Source organism: Grus americana, chromosome 9, assembly GCF_028858705.1.
Source record: "Grus americana isolate bGruAme1 chromosome 9, bGruAme1.mat, whole genome shotgun sequence".
Classification (NCBI taxonomy): Eukaryota; Metazoa; Chordata; class Aves; order Gruiformes; family Gruidae; genus Grus; species Grus americana.
Window position 1 is genome coordinate 28,183,035 of NC_072860.1, and position 21,589 is coordinate 28,204,623.

At 42.1% G+C, this 21,589-nt stretch overlaps 1 protein-coding gene across 2 annotated transcripts in view; it reads right to left on the minus strand.

Moving 5' to 3' along the window:
- Positions 1–3,122: 3,122 nt before the first annotated feature.
- ARHGEF26 (Rho guanine nucleotide exchange factor 26) overlaps positions 3,123–21,589 on the minus strand; it is a 60,633-nt gene continuing 42,166 nt past the window's right edge. The window contains exons 10-15 of one of the 2 annotated variants that reach the window (XM_054834622.1): positions 19,934–20,088; positions 11,020–11,229; positions 6,407–6,474; positions 5,887–5,991; positions 5,161–5,308; positions 3,123–4,192 (exon numbers count right to left, since the gene is read on the minus strand). In XM_054834622.1, the coding sequence (XP_054690597.1) occupies positions 5,166–5,308; positions 5,887–5,991; positions 6,407–6,474; positions 11,020–11,229; positions 19,934–20,088 (681 nt within the window). In that variant the 3' untranslated portion in view covers positions 3,123–4,192; positions 5,161–5,165. Of the gene's footprint in view, positions 5,309–5,886; positions 5,992–6,406; positions 6,475–11,019; positions 11,230–19,933; positions 20,089–21,589 lie in introns of both variants that reach the window. The other variant, XM_054834621.1, reaches the window with a different exon arrangement.

The window sequence follows — 21,589 nt, forward strand, 5'->3', positions numbered from 1 at the left end:
CTTTCCTGGGGGTGGCTGAGCACCTGCCTGCCATGGGAAGGGGTGAATGAATTCCTGGGTTTGCTTTGCTTGTGTGAGCAGCTTTTGCTTTAGCTGTTAAACTGTCTTTATCTCAGCCCACGGGTTTTCTCACTTCTACCTTTCCGATTCTCTCCCCCATCCCACCAGGGGAAAGTGAGCGAGCGGCTGTGTGGGGTTTAGCTGCGTACCAGGGTTAAACCATGACATCAGGTTATCAGGCGATCTATGAGATAATGCTGATGTAAGGTTTTTAACTTTTCTTTTTCACATGGCTAGCCAGAGACCATGAATGTTTCTCCTCCCAGTTCATAGTGCGCTTACTGAAGGCTGTTTCTGCCTGTGTGTTAGAGTTTCTAGCATCTTCTGGAACTCCAGGTTATGGAATGAAACAGAATTCAGTGGTGGTAATTAATTCTTCCTGACCTTCGTGTTACCCCAGTTTGCCTAAATGATGTAGTTATGACACAGCTGTTAAAAATCATTTGCAGACTAGTAGAGCCGAGAACACCACTGAAGAACTATTGCTGTGTAATTCCCAGGAAACAAGACCTCCTCAGATTTCCTCAGTCTTGGCATCATAATTTACTCTATGTTTGTTTCTAACACTTGTTCTGTCCCCTTGTTTTGACTAAATGTGTTATTTGAGAAATGGGATACACTGCAAAAATACAAGTTTGTGTGAATATACTGTATAGATACAGAGTTTAAGGGATGTGCATGTAAGTACAATGTTGCACAGACCGCATTCGTGAGGTGGTGTAGGTTGACTAAAGTGGCCCTACTTTTCCCTTTTTATTTTCAGCAAATGAGCCCTGCATAACAGAACAAATTTATTCTTTGACATGAAAGTCAAGACTAATAATGTCTTATGGTGTTACTTTTAAAAAAGTTCAGCAGATGAAAATGTTCTGTTTATTTTGTCGCAGGGATGATATAACAAAGCAGAAAAGATGGTATTAATAACTGTTCTTCAGTTGTGTCATAGTAGTTGGAAATGCTGAGACAGGTTGAGGCCAGGCGGGCAGTGGTTTCCTGAGGGCTGCTTGCTGGCTCACCAGAACCGAGCGGGTTCCTTCCCCAGCAGCGCTGACGCTCAGCGAGGGGTAAGTGCAAACTGGAGGTTTTGTTCTCACCCACACAGGGACCTCAGCAAGGGCCAGAGATACCCATGGGACTGCACGTGGCCTCTCCCCACCTTACCTAATGTGTATTTAATTGCATCATGTGAAATGAAAATGATTCAGGGAACTGAGAGCCTTTAATTGGGTTTTAAGCAAGCTGATCAAAAATAAGAGAAGTCATATAAGGAAGAGCTACACGTTCCTGCCGCTGCAAAGTGAAATGAAAGTGAATTTTACAGTAAAAACTGCAGTATTTTACAATTTTACAGTAAAAACAGCTGCATTCTGTCACTGCTGGGCTGTTTAATTAAACAGGAGGTACTAGTGTCACGTCCTCATCCTCAGGGAGGAGAGAGTGAGTGTGCATGTGTGTGTGCACAGTGGTGGGTGAAAGCAATGAATGAGTTTTTTAGATCATTCCCTCTGAAGCAGAAGTGCTCGTCTTAGAGCAAGTCAGAGTTAAAAGATCACTCTCTTTTTGTTAATGAAAATATTCTAGAGTTGCTAGAAAGGAAAAAACAAAATAACCTTAGCTTTTGAAAACTTGTTTATGCAAACTTTTTGATAAATTGCTTGTCATGCTGTCTTGAATTTCTGAGACTCGGAGCTATGAGGGAATTTAGACTAGAGTGCAAGTAGAGTATTTAAGAAGATGTACCAGTTCTGAGTGTCGTGCCTGCTGCATGCTGTTTCCAGGCAGATGCTGATGCTACACTGCACAAGATCTGCTGTAGAGTCTTTTATTTCTGCGCATGGGGGCATTATGTAGCACAGACGAGCTGTGCAGCTCAGCAGTGATGGCATCAGCTGCTTCACTGGAAAACTCACTGCTCTTCAGGAGGTGCTGCTCCATCCCCTCACCAAAAGGCCACTGTTTTTTTTTAATTTTGATCCTTTGTTCAGGCATTGTGCAGGTGGGACAGATATCTAGAGGAAGGAATTTGTAGCTGCTAAGGGTGAGGTTGTCACCACGCTGGAGAAGGGATTTCCCTGACCAGGGTTGTGGCCAGCAGCCATCGGGCAGGAGAGGACGGTCCTGAGGCTGCCCTGGCCACACTGCCAGTGCTATTATAAGCAAACATCTCTCTTCTTTGTAAGGTAAGTTGTGTTATAAATAATTGCAGTGTGGTCTTCCAGCACTTATTGTAACTATTTAATAATAACTAATGCAGTCAGCTTTAGCACAAGACCTGGATCCACCATATCCACTTCCCAAGTGCTTGCTATAGCAGGGCCTTGTTTCACCCTTCTTTCTTAATTTTTAATTATTTTCTGTGCAGCTGCTTCTGGAAGTCAGTTGTGCAAAACGTATGGGAGCCCATGGCCAGGCTCTTAGGGGCTCACAGAGGGCACGCAAGGTGGTGAAGGGTGGGAAGGAATGATGTCTTCTGAGGAACAGCCGAGCACTCAGGGTTTGTTGGGTTTGGAGACAAGGGGTCAGATGGGTGACATCATGGCTCTGCAGCTTCCTGAGGAGGGGATGGGGAGAGGGAGGTGCTGAGCTCTTCTCCCTGGGACCCAGGAACCTGGGAGTGGCTCAAAGCTGCACCAGGGAAGGTTCAGACCAGACATGAGGAAGCATTTCCTTAGAGAGGGTGGTCAGACCCTGGAACAGGCTTCCTGGAGAGGTGGTTGGTGCTCCAAACCTGTCAGCGTTTGGACAATGCCCTTAGCAACAGGCACTGGGTTGGACCAGTTGATTGTTGAAGGTCCCTTCAGCTCTGCCACAGCAAGCCAAGGGGACAGCTGAAGAGCCTGGGGTGGTTTAGCCCAGCAGCAGCTAAAACAAGCCCCAGCCCTTTGCTCGCTTCCCCCCATGGGATGGGGGAAGAGAATCAAAAAGAAAAATGATGGTGCTATTTGTTTTTAGAGACCAGAGAACTTAAAATGTCACAGGTTATAGAGCAGATTTAATTTCTCTGACAAGAATGACATTAAGAAATAATGTTAAACTGCAAGTTGTTAAAGAAAAATTGAAGCTTTTTCTAGTTAAGGACTTAGAAGTATTTTATTGATTGTTGTCCTATAAAATCATAGAAGTTTTTAACTCCTGAAGAACCATGTCTGACAATAGGAAAAATGAAAAAGGTCTTTAAAAAACATTACAGCATTTTTTTGGAAAAACTAGGTATGAAAAATATATACAATTATTAAAAAAAATCTGAATAAAATTAATGTCTGGATTTATACATTCAGTTATGTGTTAAACATCTTTCTTAAAATATTAGCAGTATTTTTACTATGTTAAATAAGTCTCTGTTCAATTTACAGTTTTTCTCATTGCTATTTTATCAGTCCACTTATAAATTAATTTACAAGGCTGTATAACCACTGTCAGACTGTCAAGGTAAGTAGTTTTGTACAAAATTATTGCCTCCTTAATATAAATTGTTACAGAGATACTTCTTTATAAACATCCAATTAATTCACAAATTGAATCAACATATTACAGTATATAAAACTACGTACAACCCCTTTAAAAAAGACAGGGAATGCAACAAGCAGAAAACCTTTGTCCTACACGTTTTTCCCTCAGTTTTATTGACTGTGTATTTCTACCCTGCTGAGTTGTCAGCTGGTCCTTAAAAAGGTGAAGGTTTCTGTAATACAAACTGTCACACCTATATACAGACGCAATGCACTGACATTTACTTCATTTTTGAGTGCATTTTGTTCACACAACGTTATGTGGTTGGTTCTTGCTGTGAAATTCCAAAGCTAAACTGCGGGTGTTGTGTGTAGTGCAAGTGTGCAACATCCTCCCTCGAGCAGAGCCGCGTAGGGGGAAGCAGCAGCCGGGGAGCTCTGCTGAAAGCACGGGCTCAGGACTGTTCTACCTACCCCTCGCTCGCCCTTCCCTCCCTGGCTCTTGCCTGAGGCAGCCAGTGCCACCCGTCCCACTGCAGCAGGGGAAGGCAAAGAGAACAAAACACCAACTTCTGCCAGGCACTGAGCTCTCCCCTTCCACGTTGTTCCTCAGTGGTGGTCAGTCAGCACTGCGTGAATGCAGAGGGGATCCTAACACGTGCTAAAGATGGAGGGAAACTCAGGTTCAGTTGAACTGTTTGCCTCCATGGAAGGAAATAATCTCTAGTACAGAAAAGCAGAAAGACTAAAAAAAAAAAACCCAAAAACTCTGAAACAAAACCCAGCACAGTATTTCACCTTGCCCTTGCTCTGAAGCACCAATTTAATATGAAGACCAAGTTAAACACATTTCTAGTAGTTCTGTGCCTTTAAAATACCTGTGCTAAAACAGTTCTGAGAACAATATAATCAACATGGTCTATTTTGTAACATTTGGGACCTCATTCATGCTTTCAGCAATCCTTGCACCTCTGCAGCACTAGAAGGTGAAAAAGTCTGAGCTGCCTGAGTAAGTATTGGTGCCTGTTCCCCCACCACAGGAGGCACCGCTCTGGAGTCTGCCCTGGAGCTTGTGTCAGCTTTGCCAACATCAATTAGAGAGCTAATTACTTCTTTATGAACTACAGGGCTGGTCGGGGCCCACACCGGTTCTGCCGCACGCTCCATACTGTGAATGGGGCACTGCAGTTTCCTGAGAGCAGGACACCCCCCCGTTCTGCTGTTCACCTCCAGCTCGACGGTTTGGGTGAGTTTCTGGTCTTCGGTCACTTGCGCTGACTGCTACACCGAGTTCTGCTTCCGCAAGAAAGTCGAGCTGCTCAAAAACAGATGGAGAAAGACTACCTGAAGAGGCAGGGATAGAGGAACTCAAGTTGGAACTGAAATGTGAGTGAAGGACATGCACGGCTGATGTCCAGTGCCTAATACGCTACTTCTAGTTGAAATCTGCTACAGGTCAAGCCAGGTTTCAGTTCAGAGCTCTCAAAACACAAAACAAAAAGGGATGAGTAGCCAAAACACCCGTGCTCTGTTAACTAGACTTTTTGCATTGGTGAGCCCCAATCTCCCAGGCAAGAGCTGAAGGGCATGGAACTGCACCCCCCTGCTGCCAGAGTTAGTGCAAATCCTGCGGCAGGGTCTGGAGGAGCAGAATGTCTACACGTTGGTTTCAAGTCCGAGTAAGCGTCCCATCCGTTCCATGTTCTTGTCAATCGTGGCACGACACGTGATTTCTTTAGCACACTCCATGGGAAACCAACCTCTTTCGCCATCCCGCAATCGTTCCCCTTCATACCAGCCTGCAAGGGTGAATGGACAAGGCGTCACGCACCTCCTCGCTGGGGTCAAAGATACATTGTCTGAAGTAAGAGTGTGCGCGTGTGTGTGTGCACGCACACGTGTGTGTCTCACACTTGAACAGGCAGAACTGCCACAGTCATCACACACATCATACGCTGACCCTTGTAGTGAATAAAGTGCTAGATTAAGGTTTGGCAGGTATTTTTTTTATACAGGCAGACTAGGAACAGAATAGTATGTAAAAATATTATATGAAAGAAGTATAATAAATTTTTATACTGTAATTCAAATATAATTTGAAATAATATGAAGAATGTAATATTGCAATCTAAAGAAAGCAATGCAGCACAAGTGAGAAGATCTTTGATTTCCTATGTAATATCAAATGGCATCATTAAGTTAGGATTTAGTGCTTCAGGTGCTGACAGCTTCAGGCATCCCTGAGTCAGCGCATCATGAGCCATTAGCAGAAGCACTTGCATGTCCAGGCAAGAATCAATTTTGATCGTGGGGCAGTTGATGCTATGGAAAAATGTAGGCAAAGCCACTGTGCTGGAGCCCTGTACTTAACACTCACCATCATTTACTTTTTGATAAACCAAAACAACGTCAGCAACTTGAAGAGACAGTTCATCTGACTGCTTTGCTGTGTAAGTTCTGATGATCTCTACCTGAGTCAAGGCTGTGGAAGAATAAGTCTGGCTGAATTAATACACATAACAGGGTATCTTTTATTTATATATACATATATATATAAAATTTAACTTTGTCCATTTTAGAGTACAGTCCCCCAAAGGAGGCAGCAAATTATGCCAATGGCTTCCTAAGCAATTGCACACAAACTTGGGCTAAACGTAAGGGAAGGGGCTTTGTGCTTTTGCCAACAAACCACTGCCCAAGGCAGAGTTAGCGATGCAAACGGCAGTGACTGCAAGAAGCAGAATGCCTCAGCAGAGCCCCTGTGTGCAGGAAGAGACGGCAACATCGCGCCTGCTACAGGAGCCCAAAGGCAGCGCTCGCTCAGAGCCTTGCCGAGGGGGCCGCACATCTCCACTCTCCTGTCGGAGCCCTCGGAAAGCTCCCCAGTTTTGACTTACTTGTCCTGTCGGTTTTCTGCCGGTCTTGGTCCTGCCCAAGCGCAGTAATCCAGCGAGCTCTGTCGCTCCTGCCAACAGCAGAGAGAGAACTCAGCGTCCCAGCTCCTGCTCTGGACAGCGGTCACAACTCCCCTTTTCAAGAGCCTCTATTTAATTTTTTCCTCTCTTGGGTAAAGAAAATGAAACAAAACCTCCCTTCTCTTCCTCTCAAAAATATGGCCAGAAGGTGTGATACTACTTCTGTAATCTATTACTCAAACATACATAACTGTTTTAAGCATGTTGGATCAGAACAAAAAAGCATATATATATATATATATATATATATATATATAAAAAAAAAAAAACATATGGGACCTAATGGCACGACATCTTATATAATCATCTTTTAACTTTTTTTGTAATGCAGGTAAACTTCTCCACTAGTGTATGTGACATACTTTTTAGTAATCCTATTTTAAAAAAAAAAAAAAAAAAAAATCTAATGTACAAAGCATCTGATAACTGCAATACAGCAATTTTAATATACAATACCAACAGGCTTCCTGTAAGAACTATCATCTGCAACGTGCACTTAGAACACAAAGCCAGAATGAAAACAAGAACTGACCGCGTTGTTTGTGCTCTCAGCAGGACCCATTTCTGTTTCCAGAGGTGTCGGTGTGGGGAACCTGAGCGCGGCAGCAATAAGCAGGGACCCAGTGGGGGGGGGGGGGGGGGGGGGGGGGTGGGGGGGTGGTCACTTGAATCTCACCTTGTATAACCGAGCGAAAACATAACCCATCTCAGATCCCGCATGCCAGAATTTCTGAGGACAGCAGGAAGACTTATGCAGATTCAAAGTGTTACACAATAAAGCACAGAAGGGCAAATGACTGACAGCTGATGTTTGGAAGGGAGTGGAACAAGCTAAAGTGATGTCAGACAGTAAAGGAAAGAGAAAGCTAATCCTGAATCACCCCTGATGATGGCTGAGTTGTTACAACTTAATCATTGTAACTTTGAATTTGAACTTAATTCCAAAAAACAAACATTTCAGTGAAATTAGATTTTTAGCTCATGTTTGCTGAAGGGCTTTGCTATCAGTACAGATTAGAACAGCACAAGGGAGTTGCAGGGTTGAATTTTCCTATTCCTAAGAGAAATGTTTGTTGCTATCTTTGGCTAACTTCAGTTTTTAACTAAATAAAAAAGATCTGCCTTCTGCTGAGACCTGATTTTGTTAAAAAATCTGAAACACCTGAAAACAAAATAGAATTCTGTTTGGAAACAGCACTGGTGTCTCCAGAAGTGTCAGAAAAAGGGACATTCACACAAGCTACGAGACTCCCCTAGAGTAACCTCTTCCAGGAGGCACCATCGCTCAGGAACTGAGACGACGATTCAGCAAGGGGATGTGCTCGGCCTCAGCCATCCAGCCCGAAGAGCAGAGGGAGGGCAGGAATTACCAGAGCATCCCACTACGCCTCCGGCACCTCCCGGCCTTCCTGCTAGCTCTAGAAATCTCTGCTCTGTACCCAGGCTGCCAACACTCCCTTTGGATGAAGGGATTCACAACAGAGGTCTTTTCTGAGTGTGCTTCTTTCAGAATGAAGAAAATATCCCACTGATTATTCTGAATATAAATAGTTGCACTGGTTTTTTGGCATTTACGAAGAAACTCTGATAATTTTTTTTTTAAATGCCCAGCACACATTCTTCCTCAAAGATGAAACTGCTGCATGTGTCCTCCTACCATTTGATACCTGTTGATCGCATACAGATGGCCAAAACTACACCACATGCTACTTCAGACATTTCAGTCACTAGAAGGAGGTGATACTCGGCGTGTTGGGTTTCAACCAAAACAAGAACGTCTGTATACAACTTTGTGGCCTTTTTTTTTTTTTTTTTTTTTTTAGAAACAGGTGTTATTTAGACTCATACCTTCCTTTCCCTGTAAGCATTTGTAACAGGAAAACTACATTTCCTTTCAGAGGACTGAGCAAAACAGGATAATGCCAGAGCATCTCCCAGCTTGAGCATATGTTTCTTCACAATCTGTGTACACCACCTACTTTGCGCCTTACAGTAACATAACAGTCCTAACGCCGGTACTTGGGAACCACCACGCATATGTAAAACGGCGAAACACGATCAAACTGCGCATCAGCAAAACCACGTGGAGTTTTACATGTGCAAAGCCCTGTTCAACAAACCCTCTAGGTCATCCAGCTTGGCCTTCCTACTGTAGATTCCCCTCCCATCCTTTGTATACATAATACTCTACAAAAATAGGTAATTTTCCAATAAAGTACTTCCTTTTAGAATCTTTTCCTCTGAGTGACAATTTGCTGGATGGCTATTTATATTACAAACAGTATATAGCAAATCAATAATAAATCTGCAGAACAAAATATCTTTTCATAAAAAGGCCAGACAACTAAAAATGTACTGCATATTCCCCCCCCAATAAAAATGCATTTCCAAACGAGTCTGAATCATCTGCTTACTTTATAATGAGCTCTTGAATAGAAATCATTAATGATCTATAGTTTCTTTCAGGGTTATTCTAAACTTTGAAAGCAAACCTAAAACTGTCAATTTTTCCAGGCTGGGGTACGTCTGGAGCACTCTGTTTCATGTGTTCTATCCCGCCTCCAGCTTCCACTAAAACAGCTCGATCTTTCACTTTTGTGAAGGGTTGTGTGGCAGTTAATGGCACCACAGAGAAGCGACGGCCTCTTGGATATTTGCACCCGAAGAACAAGACACTTCTTGTTGCTCGTTTCTAAAGCAGAACACTCTTCAAAACTGCGTCAGGAGAACAAGGACCACCTCTATCCCAGCACAGCTTCCCGGGGCAGTGCCAAACTCCTCCTCCCATTTGATCCAGTACTATTTCCACTTCTGCACCATCCAACCATTGTAGTAAATAATTCACAAATCACTGCTCCAGGACAAGAGCGTTCTGCATCCCTACCCTAACACCATTTCCCTGCTACCACCATCGTATCATGCCTCAGGACGCGCCTGTGCCTATTTCCTCCCACTAGTGCTGTGCTCTACATGGAGACAGCCCAGTAGAAATGCCACGTCGCTAAAAGAACTGACAATTAGAACAAGATACTTTAAAACAATAAGGGACAAACCAGCGCAGAAAAGTATCAGAGAGCAAGCTTAAATGAATCTCTGCAGTCAGATTATTCAAGGTGGCCTTCGCAAGAGAAGTGTCAGTCCCTTAACTACAACAGCAAAAGCAGCATCTTCCTCATCGTCACCTGCATTACGCTTAGATTCACGTGCCGAGTTACTCAGCGTGCACAGCAGCCCGGTGTGCCACTGGATGAGATGGAATGGTGTTAGAGCGAGCCTGAAACTCTGACTCTCACCCTGACTCCTTCTAACGGACCTTTCTTTAGAAATTTAAGAACCTGCAGTTCAGCACCGAGTTCTGTTCCTCAAGGTCTGCGACGCTCTGACCTACCTGTAGGACAGCTATATATTTCAGGAGGCTGTAGAATGTGTACATACACAGTGCTTTCGACTACAGTGTACGATTTGCTGTTCTGGTTTACTACAGGCACTTAGCCGCTGGACACGATGATGATTAGATAAAAGTGCTATGCCAGCAGGTAAGCTAGGCAGAAAACCTGTGTCCTGACTTCCAGTTCTCAGAGAAGTATTTAAACACATCGTACTTGTGCTACAACAAAACCCAGTGATGACTCAGATACTTAAGTCACGTTTGTAGTTCAAATTAAACAGTGAGAAACTTCCACATTGCCATATGTAATCATTAGATTGTGTAGTTTACTTAACACTTGCGTTACCTGGCAGAACTTTGATGTCTTTTTTTTTTTAATGTGATATCACTTAAGTTGAAAATAAATTTAATGGAAATTCCTTCCATAAACCCCAAGAAATCCAAACTGCTTGAATTTTTGTCCTGCAGCCCTTGTTTGCCTCAGCAATAACAACTAGAAGGGATTCGGTAACCCCTGACTAGGGAGCTGGCAACCTCCACTGCCCAGGTAATTCTTGGCCTGAAGACCCCAAACGGCAAGGTGTAATAATAAATACTTCAGTTTACAGAATTCTGGCATATGCTTTCAATTTTCCATTATTCCTACACCGTGACCTCAAGGAAAGAGAATGGCACTAACACGATGTGCATTTACAACCACCGACTCCTCTCACGACAGGATGGCATTGCAGAAACTGAAGTAGGTTCGCAGAGGCTTTATTTGATTCCAACAGTGGGGATGCACACTCTCCTACTCTGGCACGCAGAAAGGCTCGTCTGGGTCACCTTCCCTCGCTGTGAAAGCACACACCATGCGACAGTGCAACCCCAGCAGCCGTGGGTGTCGCAGCGAGAGCTTCAGTGTGACCCAGCAGGTACCAGCAGAGTCCACGACAAATAAGAGCATCGTTTGTGCAGTAGGGCCCCTTTGGTTGCTGCTGATCAGACACCCCACAGACTGCCCGCTTGGGCACTCTCTAATTTCGATTTCAACTTGCCAAAGAGACAGGAGCGGGGTGTTTCATACTACCTGGAGTGGGTTGTGCGGGGGGAGGCAGCCTGCTGAGATCATCGGGTGAAACATTACAGGAACTAACTATTTACTTACGGAGTCTCTGTTCCCAAGAGCATCTCCACCTTCTCTCCTGCGTGGTTACTGAGGACCGCTAGCCTGAAGAGGTGAGCTGCAGCACTCTGCCGCGAGTAGAGCATGGTTGAGGTGTTCTTTATGGGAGAGTAAGTCAGGTCCTCACTGTCACACTGTTGTACCACCAGCTGGTCCCTTAAAGAGTAATCTGTGACACTGTAACTCTCTTCACTGTAAAACAAAGGAGGGAAAAAAAAAAAAACACCCCACAAGTTAATGTTCAGATTTTCCATTAAGTATATCCGGAAGCAAACGCCATCATAGAATCCACTTTTCACTATACAGTATGGCACAATTCTTCTGACACCTCAGATCAACTTTCCTGTTTGTTTTTCGAAACTACAATTTTCCAAGATATAAAGTAGATCGGTTTTTAAACCCCATGGAATTTCATTTAGTGGCACAGTTAAATGATTTTGGCGTTCTTGAGATGGTTTAAGCTCAACTTACTCCACTCAATTTGAGAACAGACACAGGAATTGTATAGAATTGTGCTTCTTTTTCTTCTCTAGTTTCAGATGAACAACGGACCTTAACTGCAGAATGTTACAGGAAAGAAAGTAAAATTTCCTTTTTCCTGTGCCTGTAAAACTATGGGTATGTATATTGCTGCCAGATAAATACTATTGATCTTCATTTTAAATGCAGGATAATCAGCTATACTCCTCACCCATTTGCACTGCAGAAAGTCTAGTCTAAAAAACTATTTCACAATATTCTGAAACATAACCTTAGTCAACTTAATCAAATTTTAAACTGAATTTTAAAAATGGGCAAAGGCTTGTCACACCCTATTGGTCTTGCAAAATGCACTGTGCAAACTCCCTTTTAGAAAGTACTTTGTAAATAAATACACCAACGCTAAGCGATATGAATGAAGGTGGCTACACGTGCGGAGTAACTTCCCAAAAGTGACTAGAAAGAATTCTAAGAAATTAAGCATGTTAGAAGCTTTGCTCTCCTTATGGTTGAAATACAGGTAGAGCAGTGGACAAAACTTACCTTGGCTGATGCAGTACCACATTTGATGCAGAAAACAGAAGCCCTCAGAACTACTTCTTATGTCAAAGCCATTGAAGGTTGAATTATGCCAAAATGATGTTACAGTAGTTTTCCCAGAGAGGTGAAAACTTGCAAACATCAGACGCCAGGAATCAGAACATAACAGAGTCACTGATTTTAACAACAGAAGGACTTTAATGAAAAGATGCACTCCTCCCTGAACAGCAGCCTTTTATTTCTAAAGGCAGAATCACTGCAGCTAATCCAGCCCTTCCCGACAGGCGAAGATGGGGCAAAGGCAGGCAGCAGCGTGTCCGGCCAAGGCACACTTACACACCACAGAGCTGGATGGGAGCAGGAAACGGTTGCTTCAACCGTCCCCCCAGCTCTTCCATCCACTACGATGTATGTGCAACGTGTGCTTCGACTTCCAAATATCCTGAGGTCTTCAGCAGCATTCTTCAGCACCCTGAACTGAGTTCAACCAGTTCTCGTACCTAGCGGTTTTGCTACTTACTCATGTCAAGACAGTCCTGGGAACATCTTTTTTCAACTAGCAAGTAACTGCATTTCCAAATTTTTTAAGTAAGTCGTGAAACATAAAGAAATAGTTAAAAGAATCTACATCACTTAAGAAATAGCCATTGATGACCAGAGACGAGACACCAGCTGAAAAGGCCTTTTTGTTTCCACTGAAGCTTGTGAGTGTATTTCCAAGAACTGTTTTACACCCGTTTGCAAGTCTACCAGGACATATCATCAACCCAGGACAGCGACAAACCAATCACCTCACAACTTCATGTAAGCTTGTGAACTTTTTTCAGATTGTTGTCCTACACTGGTGCAACAAGAAAAGATAGGAAAAACCTGCTTACATAGGCATACAGCCAGTCCTCCCTCCTAGCCCGTACATTGCTGCGCTTGGCAAGTTTTGCAGTAAATCAAATACATCACATTTTAAGGTGCAACTATACATACTCCACCCTAAAGTAAAATCTATTTAGACCTCAGTCTCAAGTGATGAAAAGCTATACTAGAGCCTCATAGTTCTATAGCTCATTAAAATACTTTAAATTGAAAAAATACTTGAGAAGATTAATTTTGCTGCCAGAGATATACAGACACCTAAGCGCTGAACTGATACAAATCAAATCCCAAACACCTGGACCTGAAGCCATCCGAAATGCTGACGGTGACAAACCCCTTCTGGCAGGTGCAAATGAAGCGAATTCTTCCTTTATGGCTGCTCAACATGTGTAAGAAAACGGACAAACGCTGCTTTAGTGTCTGCTGGGATATATTGTACCCATTTTGTGAACCGTCAGAAAAATACCTGCACATACCTCAGTAGTTAAGATAATGGTCTTCATAATTCTTATTTTTAATCCTTCAGAAAAAGAGTTGCTCAGTTGTGTTTCAGCAATATTATGACTCCAAACAGAAGTTATTGCTGATTTCTGTGACTGCAGCATCAGAAGAATTTCTCTATTCTTCAAGTGACAACAGGTTTACGGCTCATACTATATTTGTGGATTTTTGTGGATTAGCAGTTTCTGCCAGTGCATCTAGTGTAAAAACAAAGTTCTTATTTCAACTGTGTGGGGTACTTTTTTTACTTTTGTTCTGTGAATTAAATACTTGAAACGTGTTCTTCTTTCAGTACAGCTTTGTACATTCTCAAACGATCGACATAGTTCCATTAGTATCGTGTTCTAATCCTTTTTGCAAGTATTTTTAATTCTCATCTTTGGTCGAGAGGTTTGGGGGCTTTACAAAGGAAGCAGAAGCAAAGACAGACAAGCTTAGTTAGATTTAGCCTGTAGAAGGACTGAAATGACTGTAGCTCATAAGAAGATGAACACTTTCCTTCCCTGTTTCTTTTCCTCCAAACGTCAAAAAGGCACCAGCAGTTCCCCTGTCCCCTGGTGTTTCCACTCCGAGGGCTGGAATCACAACTCCCCATTCAGGTACCACTGACAAAGGCACAAATATCCCAAAACTTCCAAGAGCACTGCTGCAAGAACTTGAAACACCTTTAAAAACTCTCCGCACAGCTTTGATTAACCTAGCTTTGGATCAGACTGTTGCTTGCATGTTCCTTAGAGTAAAAAATAAATCACATAGGAAATGAGATGGAAGCAGCAAACTCTTTTAGAGCTCTGTAAAAAATGAAGCCAGGTTAATTACTATTACACATGACTTCTTGGGTCCCAAAGTAGAAAGAATACAGATTACAAATAGGTCTTGGTCTAATTAAAGGAATTTAACATGAGCACACTGAAGCTGGGAGAATCTTCAGTATTTCAGCGTGTGGAAAGCTAAGTTTTAATTTCTGCACATATAACCCACAGATGCTAAAAGGAATCTTAATTCAAGTGTATTCTGTGTATCCTCGCCTTTTGGGGAAGGTGTGCACACAGCTCTTCCCTGAAACGCTTTAACTTTACTGTGATCGTCCTACTGTAGAACAGCCTCAGTGTCTGCAGAGAGGCTACGAGAGGAGAGGGAGCAGAGACTGTGGATTTAGGTTTCCCAGTCCCCTAAATCCAGCTCTAGATTCAAACTCATTCATTTACCTACAAAAAGATGCTACTTATCACTTGAGGACAATTGTTTCAAGTGCCATCCGTAGTAGCTGAGGGGTCCTACTGAAGAAGAAAAAAAACATTTTATATCTAATATTTATTAGTCTCTCCTCCTTTCTTTTTTCTTAAAATATAGACTCTAAAACAGGGAAAGGTTGGTTGGTTTGGTGGGGGGTTTTTTGGTGTTTTTTACTGAATTTTGTTTAGTAGGGTTTTTTTAAGAAGTCAGTTCAGTATTTTAGTCTAGGCAGTCCCTGCTTGGAATCTCCAAAGGCAGAACTAGCAAAACCAGGTAGGGATGCTGCTATAGTTATTTGGGAATCTTGCATCTGAAAAAGAAATGTAGTCTACACGTTTGCATAACTAACAATAAATGCATTCCTTACTAATTACCCAACAGAGATAAACCTCTACAAATCCTTCCTATTTCTTATCGCCATTCAACAAAAGAGTCTGATTTGAAACTACTAGGCAGCGCTCATCTTTTCACCTCCCGCACCCTCCGTGAGGCCGCAATCGCTCCCCCTTCCAGACGGATAATGAAATATGCCGGTGGAGCTGACAGTGCAGGAGTGAGCAGATGTACATAAATGGAGAGTTAATCCGCTCAGCCAGGCAGCGCAGTGACAGGAAGGACGTTTAACACATTCTTTAAAATTACTGTAACTGGGTAACACAAAACATGCCGACGTCCATCTTCAGTTTAACACTGAACTTTTTTGCTAAACTTTCATTTAGGTTCAGAACATGAAACAACAGGAGTATTTTATATCCCTTCGCAGGGTATGCATGCAAATTTTAGAGGCACTTTTATGAAGACCAAATATCTATTGATGTAATATCACCTGTTCAAGGAAAACCTATACTTGAACAGAAAGCACCTGGTCAGTCTTCCTATTTCCTTTACTCTTTCCATCATATATTTAAAGAGACTCAAATCCTTCATGAATCTTCTTCAGCTATGTTTCATCACAGCTGAAGAAGCTGTGCTACTCTGAAAACCTCAGTGTTCCACAGAAGTTACTTTGCATTTGTGCGTGCCTTCGTTACCAAATCGCCCCTGGCACCCCGAGAAAAGCCATGGGTTTGCAAGCAGCTGCAAACAGGCAGTGTTCCCAAAGCAGTGAACCTTGGGGTGATTTCCAGCATGTGAAGTCCAGCTGCATTCCACTGTGAAGGTATCTCAGGAGCTGACAAGCCAGAGAGCCGTTAAAACAGACAGGATTCTAGTGGTATCCTTGGGGGATTATAGAAAACAGAATATTCAATAAATGCACACTCCTTCACAAATAGAAGCCTCTCTGGAGTTCAGCTGAAATCTTCTAAAAGCACTCAGGATGTTAACAGGCGAATATCCTGAATAGCTGGATAAGGCAGCTGTTTAGTTGTATGTAACAAAACTTTATTAATTCTGCAGTTCTCCTGAACTCTGCAGAACAGAGAGCTAGCTCATGGGCAGCTTTGAGCATTAATAACTGAAATATGTAACCAGATCTTCATGGTCCCAGGAGGGCATGTGGAAAAGAGGGAGCCATTTGACTTCTGGTAGAGTTCAAAGCTAGCTGCATCCTATTTTTAGCAGAATATTGTCACAGTGTACGCTTCTGAGTCTGCAAACAGAGAAATCCCCTCCTCTGCAGCCTGGTCCTCTCCTCAGGCAGCTACAAACCCTGCCGTGCCTGGCCACCCAGCAGTTACCTCTCAGCTGTGCAGGAGAGGTATGGTGATACCTATACCCCCATACCTGTGGTTTAGAAGAGACAGAGAAAACTGAAAACTCATTATGAAGTAGTACATATATTTCACTTCGGTATTCTGTATTTTGATAAAGCACTAATTTCATTATACTTTGTGGAACTTGGAATAGTTTCTTCACTAGCCCAAGAGAAAACAAATCTCCCAAGCACGACACAAGTAACGACTGTACTGTAGTGCACGTGAATCACGAGGCAGTTTGAGAGAACTACTCTAAAGATGAGTTACATTGCAGGTTACTCCTTGTGTCAGAATACTACCTTCAAAACCCAGTGTCAGCACAAGCTATCCATTTACTTGTCCCTATAGTGGATGTCATGGCCAAAATGGTGGCAATTCACAGTACAGCAAGGAGGTAAATAAAAAAAGAACAGAAGCCAGAAAAGCAAAAAGAGAATGGAGTTAGAGAATGGAAGAGAATGAAAGAAAAGGGTAAAATACAACCACAAAGCTGAATGAACAATCCAGCCAATTCCCTACCCACCGGCTGGTCTAGATGCTCTTCTAGAGGGCAACTCGGACAAGCTGAATTAAGCTGCTACCTGGAGCTGCTCTCCAAAGGGACCTGCCTTCCACCCTGACTGCGCAGGCAGCCCTGGCAGAGCACCTATGGCACCTGAGGCTGAGCAGTCCAAGCGTCACCCAGCTCTTCGCTTCGTGCCAGAATCCAATGGACATCCGTGTTCACGTGAACAAGAATTAACTGACATCTTCCCGTGCACTGACCGTATTTAAAAGTGGGCCTTTCCGCCAAGGTGTAGACATCTGACACGTGCTAGTACTGACTATTCTTTCTGGGGTAATGCATTAAAACTTTACAAGTACTAAGAGAGTCTCTTTTTATTTTTTTAAATGACATTTTTTAAAAAATCAGATTGTATCTACACAGCAGAAGGGGCTACAAGAAAGGACTACTGAACAGGATAAAAGTTGCCAGTAAACTAAAAGCTGAGCAGTGCAGAAATGAAGATGTCTATTCTCCAAAATCTTGTGTAGAATGACATATATCACAAGTTCATGTGTCCCTTTTTGGTCTAATCTCAATGGCCAGTCGAGGATTTTTCAGTAGCTGTTTGCCTTACTTCTTTGAAAAGTCAGTGTGATGAAGCAACCAACTACCCTGCTGCTGTACAGCACACAAATCAGAGCCTAAATGATTACCAAGGCATATGCAACACACATAAAAACGGACCATCCAGTAGCTGACACAAAGTATAAACCTCTGAAATATTTCAGAGTGGCACGATAGATAGCCACACAGCGTCCATTAAAAAGGAAGATATTTTAGTAGCTAAATTCCATTTAACCCTCTTAATGGGTGAGAGAAGGCAGTTAAACCTTGCCATTTCAATCAGGAGGTGAAGTTATAGCTGAGGAAGATTACGATGAATAAAGTATCACTAGAATTAAACCTAAGAACTCTGGAGCATGCCTAAGTATACACCAGCACAAGATCTTCCTTTATCTTTTTGATAGCTAAAACGTAACCGTTCTCATTATGAAAAGGTTTCTGGAGCGCTTGCTCACTCTGCATTAAAAACACAGTTCTCCAGCAATGATTCTGACCTTTGGAAAGTGTTCCCAAAACGAGGAGGGGAGCAGCCAACGCACACCGTATCTGCTTGGACTCGTACTCTGCAGTCACCACCATGGCTTCTCTGACCGGCACCATCGAGCCCGGCCTTTCAGAAGTCAGGACTGAGCCGTCCCCGGCTCTGCGCGAGGTTCTACATATATGGCAAACTGCTTGGACGGCAGAGCTAAAGATTAACTTTTGGGTGAAGACTGAACAGCATGATTGCAGCACTAAGTAATTAGTATTTTTAGTACAGTAGTGAGGAGCGATTTTTTTATGCAATGTTAAGGATCTTCTGAAATGCAAGAGTTCGAGTAAAAACACAAACATTTAAACTCAACTAGCAACAAATATTTCTGTCCACTGCTGTGGCATCCATGGTAACACTGTGGGTGGGAGAATAGATCACCAAAAGCCCAGATATTTATTAATAAGCTTATTCACTTGGGCAAAGTGTGTGCTTCACGCTCTGAATATCTGGGAGGCTGCAGAAATCAGTCCTTTGCAATTACATCCATTTCTTTAGGGGGTCTTGGGAGAATGACTATGTGAATTTGATCATTAACATAAAGCGTTCGTTAACTTTGGCTGCTGGGGCCATTTAGGACAGTTCAATTCCAACAGCTGGAAGCTGTTACAAATCAAAAGCCCCGAAGTTTGGATAAGATATGGTGTTATAAAAATCTGTTTTATAATCTGGACAATAAGCCATCACATAGGAAACCAATAAACAATGTAACAACAAAGATAACAGATTTTTCACTGTCTTCCCAACTCAAACATTTACTTAGCTACCAACACCATCATACGTTAACAGTACTCCCATGAGAAAAGAAACGCACTGTTTAAGAACATGCGCTAGAACTCTGATGTGCTGCCAGTGATTTAACAAGGGACTTTCACAGAAACATTTCAGCCTGAGCTTTGATAAACACCCAGTCTCAGAAACATGTTCACATCAGTGAGATAGCTGGGGAGAGATCTATTCACTTTTCTTGCCATCTTTATAAAAACCCCTTCCACTTAAATACTCTTCCCCTCTATTTTCATTTTAGCATTTTCTTCCCAGATTTTGTATCATACCTCATTCCTCAAAATTTCTTACTTAAATTATGAATTTGAAGTTTCACAAAAGGGTTTCTTTTAAAAAAAGCTGGTGTTTGGCTTAACTAGCCAACCTAGATGAAAAATAATTGTTCTACAAAACAGGCTTTAGTCTTGGGAATAAGGTTTATCTATCAAGTATTATCTAATTGCTACAGCAGAGGATGTAAATTCCATTCAAATCAATTATTCTAAATGTCGGCTCAAATCTAGTGATAAAAGTTTAAATGGAGACTGACAGAAGTGGTCTCCCATACATCATTCTCAAACAGCCCAACTGTGGAAAGCGTGGAGGGAATGAAAATTAACATTTCTTTATCCTTCCAAAACTTCTCCCTTTGCTAACGCATCAAGGATGAACTTTTTAATTTGTTTGACAATTTGGAATTTCAATTGCATTTGCCAAAAATATATCCTGTTAAACAAATGGTTCCTTGTCATTTTGAAACACAGCCTGGTTGAGCAGTAGTAGAAACTCTAACATCTACGTAATTCCTTTACTCTCTCAGACATGGCGTATTAAAACATACAAATGGCTTCACAAATGTTTACTGTGTGTTTAGAACATGTTTAGTCTGTATTTCCTCCTGTTTTATGCTGCAACTGTACCAGGTCCACTTCTCTTTGAATCATTCTTTCAATCAATCAATCAAATGGCTAGAAAACAGGTAAAAATGCTGTGGATGCAATAAAGTTTGCCGCTCCAAAGCCAGAAAGCTTTGGTTTTCATTTCCCCAGGGGTGAGGCACACACAGAGTCACGGTAACTTTACAAGACAGCGGTAACTCAGCTGTTCTCTCTGGGATTCAAGGAGTTGAACACAAAAGCAATTTTACATTGGTGAAGCTCTTACCTCTTCTTCTTGGTGATAATGAGGACATCATTAAAGAGGAAGAAGTACACCTGCTGTTTAGAAGTTCTTTTAGAAAAAAGTCCAGTGTCTTCTACATACGCTGTTAATTCACCCCTTTTCACTAACCACCGTGAAGAGGAAACCAATGGAAATGGCTACAAGGCAAGAAAATAACATTTGAATCCTTCAAGAGTAAAGACTTTTAAAAAACAGATAACAGAGTATTATATACTTGGGAAAAAATGTTTGAATAAACTCAACACTCAGAGATTGCAAGTACAAGCATGAAACAGAGGTTACCAAGGTTTAAGGTATCTTCATCATTCATATCATACACAAGTAATAGCCTGCAAATACTTGAAAATCACTCATGCACATGACCTAATTGCTCACCTAAGATAAAAATGAACAGACTTATCGGTCATACTTGGGATAGAACAGACTATACAAGATCTCCTAAGGAGATTAAAATTAAAAAGACTGTCTTCCAGGAATATGTAAGGTTTTTTAGAGTAAGCAATCATTCTTCAAGCACGTATGAACACTGGATTTTCCTCTAGGTACCTCACAGCTTTTCTACCTGAACGGCTGGAAAGACAAGCTTCTCGTCTCAAACATCAGAAACACGCACACTGTGTTTCATCACATCCGTAAGGCCAGATAAAGTGATGCTGTGCCTTCTTTCTGACGGTATGTTCTGTACCATGCGCAGAATTCAAAAAAGTAAATCCTTTAACAGAGAAATATACTGCACAATCCACTTTGAAACATTCTGTGAGTAGATGAGATAAACAGATGATGGAGAGAACATACAAGATTAGATTGGTCCCAATGCAGTACTGACCATTATTATTGAGATGTTCAGAGTATGCAGACTTTTTTCCCATGAAAAAGCAAAAGTACATGAGGAATGCCAGAAGGCTTTACTAAATGTGGTAAAATCCATTTTCTACTCTATAAGTAAACTGAAGTTCCAACACAGCTCTGTGAAAGAATGTGTAAAGCAGTATGTGATACATAGGGTTTTAATTAGTTGTCCATTTTAATGCCAAAACAACATTGTTTGCTCATGACATCATAAATTCTCCAGTGGTTTTGAAAGACACGTCTGAAAGTTTTGAGAGGACCTCTCTTTAGGTACCCACTTACGAAAGGTCATATTAATAAATAACTGCCCTTCCTCAGGATCAACTTCAGCTTTTTTTTTTTTTCCATCTTCCATTTTGTCAGAAAAGGTGACTGTTATTATTTGACCACAATTGCTTTGTCATTTGCTACTGCAGTTGAAGGGGATGGGAAGTCAGACTGCTTGGGCACACTGCTATACCGAGGCGTGGGCTTGAGCTCATTAGAGCACCCTCAGCCCAGAGGTAACAACTCAGTGAGCACACGTCACTGGTTTCAGGAAAACCAGTTGAGTTTGCATAAACTTGCATCCCTCAAGTTAAGAGGGATAGGTACAATCATTCTTCCAAGGTATTTACCATACCAAAGCATTTACGTTTTTTCCCTTGATAGCAGGAATACCTGCTATTCTCATTAGGAGCTCCTGAAATACCATACAGTTATCTGTCCACTGTCACAGCTTTATCTAAGATGGATAATTAAGGATACTATAGCTCCTTTATCTAGCTGAACTCTGTATGTTCTGTGGAG